General features: G+C 55.6%; 7 protein-coding genes across 7 annotated transcripts; 3 read left to right on the top strand and 4 right to left on the bottom strand.

Annotated features, from left to right (window-relative positions):
* Nucleotides 1–1,979: 1,979 nt before the first annotated feature.
* On the bottom strand, nt 1,980–3,665 carry JCM15063_001324 (cyclin family protein; the record flags this gene model as incomplete). Its single annotated transcript, XM_076678293.1, has 4 exons — nt 1,980–2,531; nt 2,606–2,704; nt 2,773–3,321; nt 3,432–3,665. The coding sequence occupies 4 exons, from the start codon at nt 3,663–3,665 to the stop codon at nt 1,980–1,982; spliced, it is 1,434 nt and encodes a 477-aa protein (XP_076534553.1).
* Nucleotides 3,666–6,461: 2,796 nt separating this feature from the next.
* Nucleotides 6,462–8,327, bottom strand: THR1 (homoserine kinase; the record flags this gene model as incomplete). The annotated part of the gene is made up of 4 exons (XM_076678294.1): nt 6,462–6,776; nt 7,332–7,451; nt 7,523–8,230; nt 8,292–8,327. 4 exons carry the CDS (start codon nt 8,325–8,327, stop codon nt 6,462–6,464), a joined length of 1,179 nt encoding a protein of 392 aa, XP_076534554.1.
* A 634-nt stretch (nt 8,328–8,961) lies between these two features.
* JCM15063_001326 (uncharacterized protein) lies at nt 8,962–10,720 on the top strand (the record flags this gene model as incomplete). Its single annotated transcript, XM_076678295.1, has 6 exons — nt 8,962–9,160; nt 9,224–9,273; nt 9,336–9,726; nt 9,800–9,907; nt 9,975–10,475; nt 10,563–10,720. 6 exons carry the CDS (start codon nt 8,962–8,964, stop codon nt 10,718–10,720), a joined length of 1,407 nt encoding a protein of 468 aa, XP_076534555.1.
* A 224-nt stretch (nt 10,721–10,944) lies between these two features.
* JCM15063_001327 (uncharacterized protein) lies at nt 10,945–12,190 on the top strand (the record flags this gene model as incomplete). Its single annotated transcript, XM_076678296.1, has 3 exons — nt 10,945–11,399; nt 11,492–11,781; nt 11,853–12,190. The coding sequence occupies 3 exons, from the start codon at nt 10,945–10,947 to the stop codon at nt 12,188–12,190; spliced, it is 1,083 nt and encodes a 360-aa protein (XP_076534556.1).
* A 242-nt stretch (nt 12,191–12,432) lies between these two features.
* JCM15063_001328 (histone H3) lies at nt 12,433–13,043 on the bottom strand (the record flags this gene model as incomplete). Its single annotated transcript, XM_076678297.1, has 4 exons — nt 12,433–12,443; nt 12,516–12,715; nt 12,780–12,964; nt 13,029–13,043. 4 exons carry the CDS (start codon nt 13,041–13,043, stop codon nt 12,433–12,435), a joined length of 411 nt encoding a protein of 136 aa, XP_076534557.1.
* Nucleotides 13,044–13,461: 418 nt separating this feature from the next.
* Nucleotides 13,462–13,910, top strand: JCM15063_001329 (histone H4; the record flags this gene model as incomplete). The annotated part of the gene is made up of 3 exons (XM_076678298.1): nt 13,462–13,527; nt 13,596–13,722; nt 13,792–13,910. The coding sequence occupies 3 exons, from the start codon at nt 13,462–13,464 to the stop codon at nt 13,908–13,910; spliced, it is 312 nt and encodes a 103-aa protein (XP_076534558.1).
* Nucleotides 13,911–14,832: 922 nt separating this feature from the next.
* On the bottom strand, nt 14,833–17,454 carry JCM15063_001330 (uncharacterized protein; the record flags this gene model as incomplete). Its single annotated transcript, XM_076678299.1, has 5 exons — nt 14,833–14,888; nt 14,948–15,211; nt 15,261–16,076; nt 16,165–16,327; nt 16,405–17,454. The coding sequence occupies 5 exons, from the start codon at nt 17,452–17,454 to the stop codon at nt 14,833–14,835; spliced, it is 2,349 nt and encodes a 782-aa protein (XP_076534559.1).
* Between the last annotated feature and the right edge of the window lie 18 nt (nt 17,455–17,472).

Below are 17,472 nucleotides of genomic sequence, written 5' to 3' on the forward strand. Positions count from 1 at the left end.
TGTAGCTTCGTTGAGGCGGGTAAGAGAATCTACCGGGGTGAGCCGAATGTGGGGCAATCTTCGCGGAGGGACGGGCGCGCCAAGGTGCGCTGCCACAGGCTCTGCCAACCGCTCGTGAAGGTAATTTCTGCGATCGCATTTCGAGCTTACAATACCTCCTGACGTGAGCGCCACCGCGTGCTGAGGTTCCAAAGTTACGCAACACTCATGGGCTCGCTTGATCCAATGTGCCCGACGCAAGAAGTACAGCAAGATGATGCAGTAGCAATCAAGGCCCGAAACTGCCGTCGAAGTACATGCAACCGGTGCGTCACCTTGTCGGACTTGCCAGTCTGACGGTGAGAGGTCGACCGCAGGGTCCCCGAAGACCTAAGCTCACCGTACCGCAGATGGGCAATCTCGCATCTCTCCATTGCGCTTACCCCAGTAGCTATACGTGCGCCACTGTCTTGCTCGCAAGCTCGGACGACAAGGACGTGCGAGGTGCGCCGCCTATAATCGAAGCCACAAAGGAGCTCTTACTGACCTTTCCGCCAGAAGTTGTTTTCGCTCTTGGTCACGGAAACGCAATCTGCGTCGAATACGTCCTACCTGACGGTCTCGCGTGTACGTGCAGGAATGGTCATTCAACTCGCCAGGTACTCGAGGGAGGTGGGTCTCTGATCACTCGGCGACTGTGCCGCGAGCGGGTCGGCCAGGCATGCACTCGTGAGAAGAGCAGGCCCTTGTTTCCCAAGACGTTAGAGAATTGGAGGAATCGACATGCGAGTCTGTCGCGCGAGCGATCGAGACCTCGGGGTCCTCGGGGAGCCGTGCAATTTGTAGCTGCGTGTGCGTGTCTGAGTCTCTGAGACTGTATGGTGCTCTAACCTTCTTTTGTTTCGGTCCCTTTCTGAGGATTGTCATCACATTGCAATTTAATGTGTGCATCGAATGCTACCATACGATTGAGTACACTGTAAGGATCCAGAGCTGCGAGGAGGCTCTCGACTCGAGGCTCCCCCCGGGTCCGCGCACCCCGAAAGCCAAAACGCCGAACCGTTGCAAGCGTGCAACTCGGGATGGGTCCCTCTGCAATACAAAAACCGACAATCACACAGAGCTCACGTTCAATTCAGATTCGCAATGTAAACCGGAACACCATTCAATTGTTCGAGAAGGTGCAGGAATTATCGGCGCCTCGGGGAATGTTGGATTTTGAATTTCCCTCGTTGTCGCAATCGCGCCCGATCCGCTCGCGGATTCATTTCTGCAACTTGAACCGCCGGGACAAAACGCTTAAGACCGCTTTTGAAAATTGAGAGAGCTGCCCACAAGGAGGAAGTCGCGCGCTACAAACGAGAAGGTCAAAAAACCCATACCCGCACAATGCATGCAAGGGTCGCGAGATCGGTCACATCGAGAGCTTATCCGAACGCACCAGAGGCTGCCGCGTGCAAGCTGTATGCGGTACTGTAGCGGTACAGTAGCTTTGCAGGGATCGCGTGTCGCACAACAGTTGCAGCACACCGGTTACTGTACAGCTGCGCGACGCAGGGGCCTCAAAAGACGTTTGCGAAATATTGTTATTTTTCAAGAACCTCGTTTTGTGTCGTTAAGCAAGAAAGAAAAAAAAGGGGAGCGGAACAAAGAAGGGGGAATAGAAAAAGGTTTGCACAGAAAGTGAAGAAGATAGAAAAGCAAAAAAAAACGAAGGTGAACGAAGACGACGAGGGAGAATGAACGTGAGCGTGGGTATACAGATGGAGGGGTATTGTCGGAAGGGTAAAAGGTTGACCTTGATGCGAGGGGCATTTTGAAGAACGATGGAAGAAAACGGCGGGCCAAACGAGTGGAAGAAAGAATAGAGTTGCGATTTGAGGTCAACGACGAGTACGAAGCGCGATATATTGGATGACTGTGAGAACCGAAATGCTGGGGTAAAGGTGACGGCGGAGAAAGGCGGAGCATAATTGATTGAACTGAAGTACTGAGAGTGCCTATGAGCAGTACGAAGCTGCTGTTGGCGACGATGAATCGATCATGGTGGTTGTCGGCCCGAGAGCGGTTCGACGGGATCGGTCTTGATTCACCTCCCATTTGGCGCGGTTGAGAGGAGGTCGATGGGCAGGAACATGGGTTTCGCGAACGAGCGATTTTTGGGCTTGGGGGTATTGGTTTTCCTTTCCGGCAACGAGGCGCGCTGCCAGGTGTTCGGCCAAGAATGGGTCGGCCGAAGAATAAGGCGGTAGCGGTGTGGCCGGAGTGAGGGGTTCCTCGTCGTCTTCGCCGCACGAGTCGTCTGACGAGAACGAAGTGTCCATGCTCGAATGCGACGGAGTCGAGCCGAGCATCGAAGAAGAAGAGTCGAATGTGGACGAGGAAGACTGCATCGAGATTGAAGACGACGAGGAGCGAGCGAGGAACGGTCGCGAAGGCGTCGTAGGACCCGGCGAAGGGCAGGGCGAGGTATCGCGGAAAGCGAAGCGTCGGCCCGAAAGGTACCACTGCTGCGAGAAGATCGAGGCGCGAGAGTATTCGGGGATCGAGTACTGGTGACGCGCAAGCGACAATCACGGTGAGTTCTCGGTCCGGAGGAAGCACATCATGTCAGAGGGAGACTGACTTTGGTGATCACAATGTGCGACACGTCCTCGAGGTGCTCAGCGAGGTACTCGTCAAGCATGAGCACAAGGCGAAGAACTGTCTCGGACTCGTCGAGAATCTGAAAGCGAAGACCGAGAGTTGGTCAGTCAAACGCGATGCAGACGAGAGTGACGGAACAGAACGAACGCGACGGGATTTGCCAAGCATGTGACGCGCGAGGATCAGAGAAGCAGCAGCGATGTCGGACGCGTAGAAACCGATGAATTCGCGGTGGAAGAGGGTGAGTTCCATAATGAAACGCGAGACGTGCTGGGTACGCGAGTCTTCAAGCGGACCGGTCGTGCAGGCGAGTCGCAGCCATGCCTCAGCAGTAGGGTGTCCAATGACCCAGTGAATCGTCGCGAGTACGTGTCCCTCCATCTGGATGAACGCCTTCTCGTCGTACGCATTGCAGCACATCTCGACCAGTTCCGGCAGCGTCGGGACGCGATCTTTTCCTTCCTCGAATTTGGCCGCGATCCAAAGGGCAGCGCAGCCGACCAGTTGATAGTGCTTCTTGAAGACGATGCGCTTCGACACGTAACGGTCGACGATGTTGAGCGCGAGGTAGAGGGTTTCAGGGCGAAGGCGGTTCTGGAGGTGAATCTCGATCAGGAAATCGACGAGGTACGATCGCATGTACCAGCGCAGTTCTGGTTGCTGGTCAATGAGGTCGGCGTTGGCCATCGTCTTGCTCTATGGGAGGCATCCACGGTAAACGAAAAAACGGCCGTTAGTGAACGCGTTCTCGACGCGTCCCGATACGCGATGTGGGGCAGGTCACCCAGAAAAAGAAGGGGACTAACCTGCATCTCGTACATGTAGGCCTTGACGTCGTCACGGTAATCCTTCTCGAGCAGCGGCTGCAGCTGGCGTTCGGCGGGAGACATGCGCGCGTGTCGTTGCATCTCGACAGAGGCAGGCGAGCTCCGACGCGAGATCGGCGAAGGTCGTCGCGAACCCATCACGCTCGGCGAGCGCTTTTTCGGGTACGCTGATGCACGAGGAGCAGGAAGAGGAAGGGCAGAGGGCGCTTTCATGCTGGACGAGAGAGTGGTGAGACGGGTCGAGGAATGTTGCGGACGGAACCGAACAGACTGCGGACGACTGAGGGCAGGGTGTTGAGACTGAAGGCAGACAGCGTGATGGTCGAGCTAATCGCGTAAAGCTGGTGCAAGGGTCGAATGCGAAGGTTGGTCGAGAAGCAAGGCGAAACGAAAGTCGGGTAGTTGGAGAACGAGTCGAAACCAGGGAACAGACGCCGACGAGAAGGAGGCAGGAAGAGCACGGGAACACAGTTGAAGGTCGTCAAGGCGGGCACGAAATGTATAGACAGAAGTTGAGAAGTTGTGATGGAGAGAGGTTGCGAGAGGTGAGGAGGACACGGGTGCGAGGAATTTGAGTGCAGATGCGATCAGCGGTGTTGGTCTCCGAGGAGCGCGAAAAAAAGTTTCCGTCCCGGGTCGCGCGCGCGCAGGCAAGAGCGGGACTCTGTGTGGAAAAGGGTGTGCCAGAAAAGGTGACGCACCTTGCGGGAAAACAAAGGCGCCCGAATGCGTGCGCGTGTCGAAATGCGTGCCGGTGCCTAGTCGATGGCCTGGTTTTCGTTGCGATGATCGACACCGAGATTCGCGGGTCAATGTCAAACCAAAAACACACGCGACGAAGAAAAAACAAACGTTCTTCACCTCCGCACCGTTCCTGCGGGACGTTCCCGAGAAATTGCGGTCGTGTGAATTTCGAACCGGGGCGTGCGCGACCTGTGCGAGTCTGGCGATTGGGCGAGACCTGTATGTCGCACTAGCGCTCGACCTCCTGGCAGGGGAGACTTCTGGAGCTCGAGTCTGACCGCGACGGTATTTTGTCTCGTTGGCACGGTCTCGAGAATTCTGCGCAAAATGTTCGAGCGTGCCTTCGCAAGAGAATGCCCGAGCTTTGCAGCGGGGTCTACCGAGTAGCGAGTCCGAAAGTTTGCTGTCAAGCACGCAGGGACTTTAGGATATTAGCGTTCGAGCATGGCGCGCGAAGAGGCTCTGGTCACTCGAGCGCGGTCAGGGAGGCCAACTCGACGCGACCCGGATCGTGGTCCCGCTCGCAGAGCACTTCTTGAATCTTCCCCCATGCCAGTCGGCTTGTATTCCGACCTTCCCTCGAAGCTCAAGACCGCCGCGGGCCTCCAAAGAGCATGCCTGATCGTCGCCTTCCGAAGCAGCCTTATCCTCTTGGTCGAGACCCGATTTGGGAATAAAACGTTCATCGCCCTCACTCCATCACGCAAAATTGTTCCTTTTCCCTTCATCACCTCGCGATAAAGAGAGTAGATCAGAGATGGGATCTGCTTGTACTCACATGCAAAGTCCGGGGAACTCCCAGATGGTGTTTTAGTTTCTGGAGAAGAAAGGAAGGCGGCGTCGTCTCCGCCGGGACCGTACAAAAGATGAAGCTGGCAGCTCGCTGTGCCCGTAGCGGTACGAATCGAAAAACAGATGGTTCGGATCAGCGCCTGCTCAACTCGACTGATCGGACGAAACTTTTCGCCGTGTCTCGTACTCTGCCATCGAAGAGTCCATCTCGCGTACAGTGACCCTCCTTTTTCGGTGCGCTTTTCGAGCAGTCCCGTCGAACTTTGGGTCTGTCCTAGCGCACGCATTCAACCGATGCAATGTATGTGCACACCTTTCGGGTTCTCGGGAGCATCACGCCCAAATATCGCTCGAGCTCGGTCGCATACACACTTGCGCACGCGAGCGAGCATACAGGACGCAAGAGACGCGCGCGAGAAAAGAAAAAAAAAAGTGCACATACAGCGAGAGAGAGCAAATGCGACTTGTGCCCGAACGGTGCGTACGCGCGCGAGAGTTTGCAGCTCGCTCGTAGAACCCGTCTTCCCCAGTCGGACAGATGTCTTTAGTTTTTTTGACAACCGATTCGTTCCCGGCGATTGTTGCGTGCCGAGAGAAGAGTTCGAACGCTAAATAAACCCCGATGGAAGATCGACGAGGTGAGAGCGACTTAAGGCGAGGGACGGGCTCGAGGAATCTACTGCAGCGCGGGGAGAATCGTTCGAGCCAGTAGTGGGAGAGCAGAGACCGGATACGGGCGGCAGTCGGTACAGAATACGCGTCGAGTGACGGGACGAAAACGAGAGGGAGAATTGACCAGGACAGGGCGCCTCCAGCAGGTCAAGGCAGTCCGAACGAGACAGGAGCTTGTGTGTACATTCGGCTCATGGGGACGCGAAGCATTCACGCTGGAGCACGATGAGGGAGACGAAGGGCGGAGTGAACGCTCACACGCTCCCCGCAAGACTGAGCTCGAGCCCTTCTCGGACTCCTGAATCCTTGGTCGCGGAGCAGAGGGCACGGCGATATAGACTCGCGATGCAGTCAAGAGCATTCGAAGGCGGGCACAACGCAGTTGCAGCTCACAAGTATTGGTGTAGTCTTTCGTGCGAAGGTCGCGCCAACTATGGCCCGCACCGACTCGGACAACGGGCCCTTGCGTCTTCCGCTGAATGCGCGATGTAGCATACACTCTTGCTGGCATGGCCTGAATGGACCTTCTCGCTCGGCAGCCAGCCACGAGAGCGCGTGGTGTACGAGGATGTTCTCTCCAAACGTCTTGGCATTCGTTGACTTGCTCAGTACAAGAGTAGATTGGAGCGTACACTCGGTTCCGTCGCCGTCCCACTGGACTCCGGATCCATATGATATAGGCACACAGGAGCTTGGTAGGGAGCGGGAAGCGTTCTACTGAGAGCTTTTTCTGACTGTCTTCAGCATCTAAAATGTCTATGGTTGCAGACAGTCATGACTGAGCTCGGGCGAGACAGTTGTCTACTTGATCTCCTTGAGAGTCGCTCCCTCATCGTCCACTTCGAGCGCGATCCACTCGACCTCGATCCCGTCTTGCTTCCACAAGTCTTTGATCGCTTCTCCGACCGCGACCATCTGCGGAGTCGGTTTGCCCTTCGAATCGCCGAGCGTGATGTCGGAAGTGTCGGTCGAGATCGTGCCTTCGTTGCCCGCACCGTTCGACTCGTTCGAGACGAGCGCGAGGATGGTCGGTCCAGCTCCCGAGAGACAGATTCCGAGCAGGCCAGGGTGGGTCGCAGGTGTCATCGTGTTGACGATCTTGGACAGTCCGGGAATCTGCAGCCCCCAATGAGAGAGAGATTGCGAGCGGATGAAGCGGAAAAGAAGGCGAGGTCGAAGCGCAAGTGAGGGGTCGATGTATTCGGATGGTGATTTATAGGGGTTCACAAGCGAGAACGATGGGAGTCAGTGTCGGTTACGGAATCATACTTGACAACAATGGTGTTGTGCTCGGACACGCGCAGCGGCCCGGGTTGAGAAGGAGGAAGGCGGAAAGAAGGAAAATCTTCGGGAGGGGGTCCTCTCCACCATGTCTTGCTCCGAGGTGAATTCATGCGTCCGAGAGTCATCTCGAAGCCAACCTATGCAGTATGCACAAGTGACGAGCTCGCAAAGTGGAACAAAGCGAGCCGAAAATGTTTGCCTCGGAAAGGTCGAGATCCAACTCGCGCGAAACAAAGGTAAAGGTGATGCGGGGCGGGGGTGACGCTTGAACCGAGCCGTTTCCGCATGGATTGAGCATAGGCTAAGCGAGGGCGAGACAGCATGCAAGTGGGTCCGCCGTCTGAAAGAGAGCGCGCGCCCAGCGAGGGAAGAGGAAAAACCACTTACCAAACCTTCACGCTGGGGCTGGTGGACCTTGTCGCGCATCGCCTCCCAGATCACCGCAGGATCCAGCGGCGAGCTCGAAAGAGATGCCGTAAGCACTGCGAGGCGTTGCAAGTTGAAGACCTGATCATCATGAATAGACGACTGAGTAAGTAAACGTGCACCAAAGCAGGAGAGGCAATGGCGGGACTGACGACATCCGTTCGAGGGTAGCTGTCGGGCAGAGCTCCTCGGGCTTTTGCCGTCTCCACCTCGAACTTGGGCACGACGACAACGACACCGATGTCCTTTGAGAAGCCGTATCGAACGTGACGACCGACATTCTTGGGAGGCTGGGGAGGCTCTTCCTGGTCCGGCTTGGGAGGACCGGCGTTAGCTGGGTAGGCAGGGAGGACCTCGGCGAGCGGAATCGACGAGGGTGCAAGCTCAGAAGGGTCGAGCATGCGAAGGAACGAGCCGGTGAACCCTCCGCACAAGGCAGCGGTGACGTTGTCGGGGTGGCGCTCAACCATCAAGGCGTAATCCTTGACACGCTCTTGCGGCAGGTTGAGGTCTCCTAGTGCGTCTCCGAGCAGGACACCCGCAACGACGGCGGCAGCGGACGAACCAAGTCCTCGACCAAACGGGACCTGGTTGTCGATGTCGACCTTTACGACGGCGTCAGGGAACGAGAGGTGGTGAGACAGGAGCACGTAGAGCGCGACTCGGGTGATCAGGTTCTTGTACGGGTCGAGGGGCGCTTCGGTCGCGCCCTCACCGGTGTACGAAAGGATGACTTTGCTCTCGGCTTCGGGGCAGGGCATGAGCGAGACGTTGAGCGTCAAGTGTCGCGAAAGAGCGAGACCGAGGACATCGAAACCAGGACCGATGTTGGCAGAAGATGCCGGGACCCGAATGGTCCACTATTGACAGAATGAGCTGTCAGCACTTTCGGTCGGCGATGCGCACCCTCGGCTGTCTCACCTTGCGCTCGCCATGAGTAGGTGCAGGAGGGGTCATTGTGCGAGTTGGATCGCTTTTGAAGGGGGCTGTACGATTCCACATCCAAGTCAGAATTGAGCAGGCGCGGTTTCAAAGGCGATGCCGAGCGACTCGCCAAAGATGAGGGTCCTGCGATGATTGTAATCAGCAAGTTGTCAGCTCCTATCCGTTGTCCTGCCGCAATTTGTCCCGGACTGGCTGGTTGTGCCGCGTCTGGCGGTGAGTCAACATTGCCGACGCTCTCCGCAGGTATCCGTCCGAACGCTCGCTTGTCCCAGCAGAGCTCGGAGCGTCCTATCGTATTCGCTGTATGAAGTTTGGACCCACGCTGAGAGTCTCGCCGGGTTGAACGGCCGAGAACAAGATCAAGCGAAACGACGCCGGAAGCGGAGCTGCGCGCGTCGATCCGTCAGTCGCCCGCTCGAAGGGAGCAAGAGCATTCTATGACAAGCTTGCTGACCGGAGGAGAAGGCACTGGACGAGATGTAGGTGAAACAGTCGGCGCACTCGCGCGCCTGCGGGTTTGACATTTCTCCACCGCCTCCTCATCAACGACCTGTTCCATTCCATTCAGGCGCACCGAACTCTCAGGAAGCTACCTGGCGACATTTCGAAGCAAGGGTCACCAACGACCTGCTGCACATCACCGGCTATGACGACACCGGCCCCTCCGCTCTCGGCTCGAACGCAACAGGCGCTCAAACGGGGCGCCGAATCTCCCTTGTCGACCGCCTTGTTCAAGACGTTCGGTAATCAGTACAGCAATTCAAATCCGCAAGGCGTTGTCAATGCAGGATTGGCTGAGAACAGCTTGATGCACGACTGTGCGCTCTCACTTCCCTCTCTAAACGGTCGGACGGTCTTGTACAATTAACAGCCTGCAACTTGGCCTCTTCTTTCTTTCTCATTGTCAGGGCTGCGCGCGTTCTGGGGCAGAACCGGTGTCATGCAGCTCGCACACACAGTGAGATCCTTCTCACAGCTACTCTGCAATTATCTCTGCCCGTCTGACCCAACCTAGCACAGGATCTGACGTACGGGACCTCGATTTTGGGTTCCGACAGACTGTTCTCGTCATTGTCGTCACATTATTCGCGCTACTTTGCCCCGGTCGCGCCCGTCGAGTCGGCTCATATCGCGACCTCGAACGGCATGTCGTCCATGCTCGAACATCTCGCGACCGTCATCTCTGACGAACGCGACGGCTGGCTCTTGCCCACCCCGTGGTACAACGGGTTCAAAGGCGACCTCGAAGCGACGGCCCGAATCGAGATTGTCAGCGTCGAGATTGAGATGGGTCAAGAGGGCGAGCTCGAAGAAGTCGCAACTCTGGAACGCGAGATGCAACGGCGCAAAGACGAGGGAATCACTCAAAGGATTACTGCAGTCCTGGTGACGAACCCTCACAACCCTCTTGGTGAGCCACCCTGCCGCAGGTTTTGTCACGTTCCAATCAACATGTATCTTATCCGAGTGTCGTCTTTCGACAGGCTTCTGCTACAAGCGCGAGACGCTGCTAGAATACGCTCGCTTCGCCGAACGATGGAATTTGTTTCTCGTTTGTGACGAGATATACGCGCTTTCGGTCTTTGCAAGTGGTACGATCTCAATTCTGAATCTTAGAGGTGTCATATCAACCCACGACTGATGCGAGAAGTTGCTTAGATTCACCCACGTCGCGCCCATTCACCTCGATCCTCTCGCTCGACGTCAAAGCCGAAGCACAATGCAACCCTGCTCGCGTGATCCAACTGTACGGACTCTCGAAAGACTTTGGCGCGAATGGACTCCGAGGCGCGAACCTCGTCTGTCAGCACAACCTTTCGATCCTGTCGGGACTCACGACAACGGCCATGATGATGAGGATGGGTAGCCCGACTGCAGTGCTATGGTCCGCTCTGCTCGAATCGGACGAACTCGAGTGGTATGTCGAGGAGAACCAAAAGCGGCTGGCAAGAGGGTACAAGTTCTTGACGACATGGCTCAACGCTCACGAGATTCCGTTCACACCTTCAAATGCTGGACATTTCCTGCTTGCCGACTTCAGTCACCTGGTGAAGCGAGTAGTAATCCAGTCTGAGAATCAGGATTGTGAACAGATTGGAACGCAGGAGGAAGTTGAACTGTTGAATCGGTTGGTCGACGAAGGGGTCTACCTCGGACCAGGTCAGTGCAATCGCTCCATCATCCGAAGTTGAATTGCAAGCGGTTCCGTGCTCACATGATAGAGCTCGCGCCATATGATCGCTACAGGCTTCTCGTACGCTGTCACCAAACCCGGCTATTACCGAATCTCGTTCTCGATCCAACCTCGAGAACTGACGATTGCGCTGACCCGCATCGAGACGGTTTGTCAATTACCGTCAACAGCGAATCAGCTCGCCCTCGATCACGACTACGGTTGTGCTTGATTCGATGGTCAGCTCAGCCTCTATAGTGGTAACTGTATGTTTAGCATGTGTCTTACTTATTATGTCAACGATGTCAAGTACGATGTTGTGCACTGCTCTGTAATAGTCTATTCGATCGCGTCAACCGCCAACAAGCATGGACGAAAGAGGAAAAATGCTTTGATAGTTTCAATGACGAAACCGCGTTAACGTTGTATTCATTCGCATTCTGCCATCTCCTCGTCATGAACTCTCCCGAAATGACTAGCGCGCCCCCGATCGGACAAAAGAACCCAGTCGAACTCATGCGGTTCACGCAAGAGACGATCCGCCGACGAATCGATGAACAACTCTCGCCATCGGATCGCCTGATCGCGCACTCTTCCGAAGACCTCGTCATGCGCTACGCTCGCACTGGATTCTGGGTTGGAACTCTCGCAGGAGGTATGTTCGCGTTTCGAAGTCGAATCGTTGCAGGACGACGAGCGATGCGACAAGGCGGACTGCCGAGGTTGTTCTATCCTACGAAACCGGGACAGGCGGGCAAACTCGAGGAGGAACTTGCCAAGCAAGCCGCGAACGCCGATGGCAACGCGTTCAAGGAGCAAATCAAGGAGAAGAGCGCCGACGAGATGAGGCGGAGCAAGGCCATCTTTTTTGGCAAAGCGATTGGATACGGGATCCTAGGATCATTCGCAGGGTATGTCTCTGTACTATTGCGCGAAGCTCGTCACCGCGCTCGGAACCGCTATCCACGAGGTTGAATCACTGAACGTTCCGAAATTCTTATAGGACTCAGGCGGGAGTCTACTTTGGTCGAAACGCATCAGACCGCATGCTCAAGAACTCGGGACGGATAGAAGCGATTCAAGCGGCACAACAACGAGGACTCGCAATTGCCGCCGAAGAGATTTCGCAAAAGACAGGCGGCAAAATCAATGTCGACCACCTGCGCGGGCTAACAGGAGGACGTGGTGCAGCTTCCACCCGAGAGGACCTTGAAGACGGTATTGGATACCACGAACCTGGCAAAGAGCTCAGTCACGAGTCGATCTCGAACGGAATCGGATACTCGGATCGAGGTGAATCTCCCCTCGTGTCCTCGATCTTCTGGCGTTTTCGTAATGCTGACAACTTATCCCATTTGCGACAGCTCCACCACAAGAGAATTTCCCCGAAAGCCTGTCTGGTTCCGCCCCCGCAGGATCAGTTGCGACAGCCGGCGACTCCGGCAGCCAGACATCTCGATGGGAAGAATTGAGACGGTCTCGTGCCAACCCTCCCTCGCGTTGGGACGTCCTGCGCGAATCGAACAGCCGCCCGCCAACGGAGACTTCCTCCCAGGACGTCGATGCGAGCGAAGATGTGAACTCTAGGGAATCGAGAATGGACAAGGAGCGCAGGAAGCGGGAGTTTGAAGCCTTGTTCGACCGAGAAGCTCAGGGCGGTGACGACAGTTTGGGCGACAAAGGCAACAAAGTCTGGCGATGAAGTAGGCTTTGTAATCATCACAACCATTAATCACATCCTCTCCGCTATCAGTCTCTCTTGGGTCTCTCTGAATAATTGTGCACCGGACAAAGAGAAAGAGGTTGTTCGAAGGCAGCGCGAAGGCAATGGTTTGCAGCTGGTAGTGAAGAAACAACAATGTAAAAACAGGAGCGAATGCTGATAAGAAAGACGAAGGGGTGGATAGATGGCGAGCCGGTCAAGGAACACCTGCAGCGACGCGCTTATTGACGCTCTGATTGAAACGAAAGAAGCGAGTCAGAAAACGGTTCAAGCTCAAGGAAGAGCAGTCGGGATGTTAACTCACCACCTCGGAGACGACGAGCGAGCTGGATGTCCTTGGGCTGGATGGTGACACGCTTGGCGTGGATGGCAGCCAAGTTGGTGTCTTCGAAGAGCGAGACGAGGTACGCCTCGGCAGCTTCTTGGAGCGCCATAACGGCCGACGATTGGAAACGAAGGTCGGTCTTGAAGTCCTGAGCGATCTCACGAACGAGACGTTGGAAGCTGCAATGTCCAGAAGAGTTAGTTCGAAGTACACGAGTGAATCAGGTGACTGGGAACAACTTACGGGAGCTTGCGGATGAGGAGCTCGGTCGACTTTTGGTAGCGACGAATCTCACGAAGCGCGACGGTTCCGGGACGGTAACGGTGAGGCTTCTTGACACCACCAGCGGCGGGGGCAGACTTGCGGGCAGCCTTGGCGGCAAGTTGCTTTCGGGGAGCCTTTCCTCCGGTCGACTTGCGGGCGGTTTGCTGTCGGTTGGCAGACAAGTCAGTCTCGGTCCCGAGAAGGTCAACAATGACGATCGGTACCAACCTTGGTGCGGGCCATTGTAGTAGTAGAAAAAGTAGTGGTGGTGGTCGAGAGAAAGAGAGCGGATGAGGAGGGAGAGAAGATGAGGGAGACGCGCAGGGGTGGTTCTGTTCGTTTGTTGACTTGTTTGGGCGACACGCGCGTGAGCGGGTCGACCTAGGTCGAGGCAACATGTCAAGTACGCATCGCGGGAATGCGATTTTTGAAAGATTCTGCCTCGACCTAGGCCTCCCGCGCCTAGTTTCTCGCGCTCTGCGGACACAACAAAAAACAAACCACGCACATTCGGCGCGCGATCCGTTCAAGTAGCAGTAAACCGGTCAACCCTCCTCTTCTCCTTCTCCTCTCACCCCAAACAACCTTCTCGACTACTTTACCCTAGTCGACTCAGCTCACTCTCCACACACCCCACCCCACCACTACACTTCTATCAAACATGTCTGGACGAGGAAAGGGAGGAAAAGGACTCGGAAAGGGAGGAGCCAAGCGTCACCGCAAAATCGTAAGCACGCGTCGTCGTCGTTCAACAATCATCTGCCTCGGTACTGACTCGACTTGCTTTTCATTCAGTTGCGTGACAACATCCAAGGTATCACCAAGCCCGCGATCCGTCGTCTCGCTCGTCGTGGAGGTGTCAAGCGTATCTCTGGTCTCATCTACGAGGAGACCCGTGGTGTCCTCAAGATCTTCCTTGAGAGTGAGCCTTTGCTGCCGATGAACGCTGTACACCAGATCACCTCATTGACAATCGTTTCCCCTTCTGTAGACATCATCCGTGACTCGGTTACCTACACTGAGCACGCCAAGCGCAAGACCGTCACCTCGCTCGACGTCGTCTACGCCCTCAAGCGTGCCGGCAAGACCCTCTACGGTTTCGGACAATAAGCGTCGTCTTACGCCTCGACAACCACCCTCCTCTTTTTCGTCTTTCTCTCGATCCACCCCCATTTTTATACATTGTTGTTTTAAACCTCGATAGCTGCAACTACATCGCGCTTCCGTAACCACCTACAATGAACCTGCTTGCCCCTCTCCGAACTGCGAATGCGAGAGTCACGCAGTCCAGCTTTATGGTTGGTCAAAACAACGCCTGTAGGCGTGAGAACCTTTGCAATACGCTCTGAACCTAAAGCGCTCTGTCGGTTCGGCTCGTCCTGGTTGGATCTACTGACCTGTAGAGGGCCTCATGAAGCTCGTGCGTGAAACCTTCTGGCTCATGCGATAAAACTTTTCTAAATGTCAACAACGATTCCTTCAAATTCGAGATGGTTTATTCCGTGACTCGTTCCAGGTTTTCCCGCATCTACAGCAAGTTGAAAGGCACAACAGAGAGGCAAGGAGAAGGCGGAGGGAACGAAGATGGACCTTTTTTCGGAAAGCTTCGAGCGATACCTGCATTGCGTTTGTTTCCGGGAAGCAACAAGTGGTCAGCGCGAAGGGAGCATGTGAAATCGAGCTACCTGTATTTTGGTGCGGTTCTCGGAAGCCGTGCTGAGAGAATCGAGAAAGTTTTGCCTTTTCCTCTTTGTCCAGGGAGGTCGTCAGTTGGGTGAGAGCAGAATGAGCAGATCCGGCGAGGGGTATATAGAACGGAGAGAACAGGAAGAATGAGAGGCGACAGATTTTGTAGGTATGCACAGGTTTCGGTCGGGCGGAGGACGGATCCCGATAGAGCTGACGAGTGCCACATTTGCCGCTAGGAAGACCATGATGAGGGTATCGAGAAAGTCGAGGTATAACGCGCGAGTACTAGACCGTCGTGCAGAAGCTGCGCTGGGTCACCTCGGTTGGACGTAGAAAAGGCAGATCATGCCGCAGAGGTTTCCGGTGCTGGCTCGTCTAGCCTAGGTCGCTTGACGTCGCCTGAGTGTCAAGCAAAGTCAGCCAGTGCTCCTAGTTGACGGGTTCTCCGAAGGACTCACCGCCATCGACGTCAGCATCTACGGCCTCATCGCCTAGGTCTCCGTTGAGCGAGTCGTGCCGTCGCTTCGGGCTATGCGCAGGACGTATTTCTTCTTCCACTGCTGTGACTTCGTTCGATGCGACGGAGTCGACTGGCAGCGAGCCATCCGAGGCAGGAAGCGCGGTCACGGATGATCCGTCAAAAGCTTCATCGTAATCGATAACGACATCGTTCGGGTCAGCTGCTTCGGCCTCTGTAGTCGATTCTGCTTCGATCGAACCCGCTATTAGCTACAAATGTTTGTTAGCGGATTGCAAAGAAAGAAGACGAACCTGTAATAGGTTCGTCGACGCCTTTGCTGGGCTCAACGACGGTTTCCTGCACATCGTCCTTCTCTTCGAGTCCAGCAACGGTCTCGGAGATGCCCATCGTAGGATCAGCCACCGCTAACGGCGACTGCTCGCCCGGAGCCGATGTGGTGATTCCAGCTGCAGAGTTGCTGTCTTCGACTTGAGAAGCCTTGTCGACAGAATCTTCCGCTTCACCAGCCAAGTCCGAGACTTCGAGCGGACTAGAATCGCTAGTCGGAACATTGGCCTGGGTTTCGACCTTGTCGTCTTCGGACGGCTGAAGACCGCTCTCCGGCTCGTTCTCGCTCTTGACAGCCGCCGGTTCAGCCACGACCGTCGCTTCGTCAACCTGCTCGCTGACTTCTGTATGCCCTTCGGGTGGAGTCTCCGCGACGACCACTGTCGCTTCGCCAACTGCTTCCTGTTCCTGTTCCTGTTCCTGCACGCCGCTCTCGCGTGTCGTCTCGGAGCGTTCGCCGGCACCTTCCGATAGGATGAAATCTTCTGCGACCCCTTCGGCGTATGCAACGATATTGTCGCCATCGAGTTGCGCCAGCGCACTCTCGAGGTCAAACTCTTCTTCGTCTCCATCCTCTCCGGTCTGCTCGTACACATGAGCTGGTTCATCTTGAGATGAGCCATCAGCCAACACAGGCAGTTCCGAGTCGGGTCCGTCGGCAGCATGATCTTCGGGTTGACCGACCGTTACGAAAGATTCTTCTAGGTACTCTTCGTCGTCGCCATTGACCGTACCTTCGTCGTATGTGGCTTCACTGTCATGTTCAGCTTCTTCGCTTCCTGCACGTGGTCGTTTGGGTCAGGGAATCAGCGAATGTGTCTGGATGACAACGGATGCCGACAAGGGAGCGCGAGATGCGAGACTGACCGATGCCATTGAGCGATTTTGCAACGTGTTGCGCAAGAGCGTTGAACCCACTCGAGAACCTCGTTTGCGCGTACAAGCGCGCGTGCAGTCTGCCGGGCAACCCACAGCCGAGATGAATGCGGTCGAAATCATGCAGCGAAATTTGACGCGAGTAGATATTGTCCTGTCATGCGATCAAGCGTAGGGGTCAGCGACTGTCTTGTCTCCAAGAGCACAACATTCGGCAAAAAGTTGTCGTACCTCGGTTATTGCGATGCCAATCTCGTCAAAGTCCAAGACAAGTTCGTCCTCTCGACTCGACAGTTCAGGAAATTGCTCGTGCAGAGTCGAAAACAGTTGTTCGAGCGTGGCAAAGTACAGTTGTTGCTGCTCTTGTCCGGTCAATAGCGTTTGCGGACCTTGCTCGTCTTGCTCCTCTCCTGTCGTCACTGTGCCTGATTCGTCGTGGTTGTCGGTTTCGTCCCCTTCAACTCGGTCATTAGGGATCTTGATTGGAGCTCTGAAAAGCGAGTACGCCGTGTTGTCGTATTCGAGAAGAATTGCCGGGGCAGCGAGAGCGTTTGTCGATTCGGATGATTCGGGCATCGGGACCTCGATCCCACCAAGGAGCGATTTATCGACCCGAGGTCGAATAGATACAAGCTTGTCTTTGCCGAGTGCAGAAGCTGATGCGACGATGGTTTCTTCATCGGTCAGAGTCGTCGCGGCCTCGTCAGGTGCAACATCCTGAACGACTGGGACATCATTCTGAACCTCGGCGATGGCTGACTCTGACTCTTCCTCGCTTGGTCCGTTGCCTAACTGCGGCGGGGATGCTACAGGAGCGGCACTCGCGTCATCCGCGATCCCGTTTGTCGCGTTGGAAGCGATCGTCGAGACGTCCGAGACGGGTTCGGCTGATGTCGTAGCGACCACGATCACATCTGCTTTCTCCGATACTTCATCGGCTTCAATGGTAACGTCTGGGGCTTGAGTAGCTGGTGCCTCGTCGCTGACGAGATGCAGCGAAGTTCCAGCGTCTTCTTCGACCATGACATCTTGTGGTTCGTCGTTGCCGGTATCGACAGTTTCATCGTCAGCCATCTCGGCCTCTTGCTGTTGTCCCTGCGAGTCCTGACCGGGTTGATGCGTGACAGCGTCATCTCCCATCTCTTCGTCCGCTCCGGGTCCAAGAGGTCGATTCGATGGGACTTCGGGAGTCAGGAGGGTTGCGTTGAGTGGATCGTTGTCGTAGTCGATCGTCATGGACGATTCTGGCATCGTGACGGGCGTCGAAGGCTCGACCTCCATCGTTTTGTTCTTCTTTAC

The sequence above is a fragment of the Sporobolomyces koalae genome (genome assembly GCF_050403365.1).
Source record: "Sporobolomyces koalae JCM15063 DNA, S_koalae_JCM15063T_v1_ctg13, whole genome shotgun sequence".
Classification (NCBI taxonomy): domain Eukaryota; kingdom Fungi; phylum Basidiomycota; class Microbotryomycetes; order Sporidiobolales; family Sporidiobolaceae; genus Sporobolomyces; species Sporobolomyces koalae.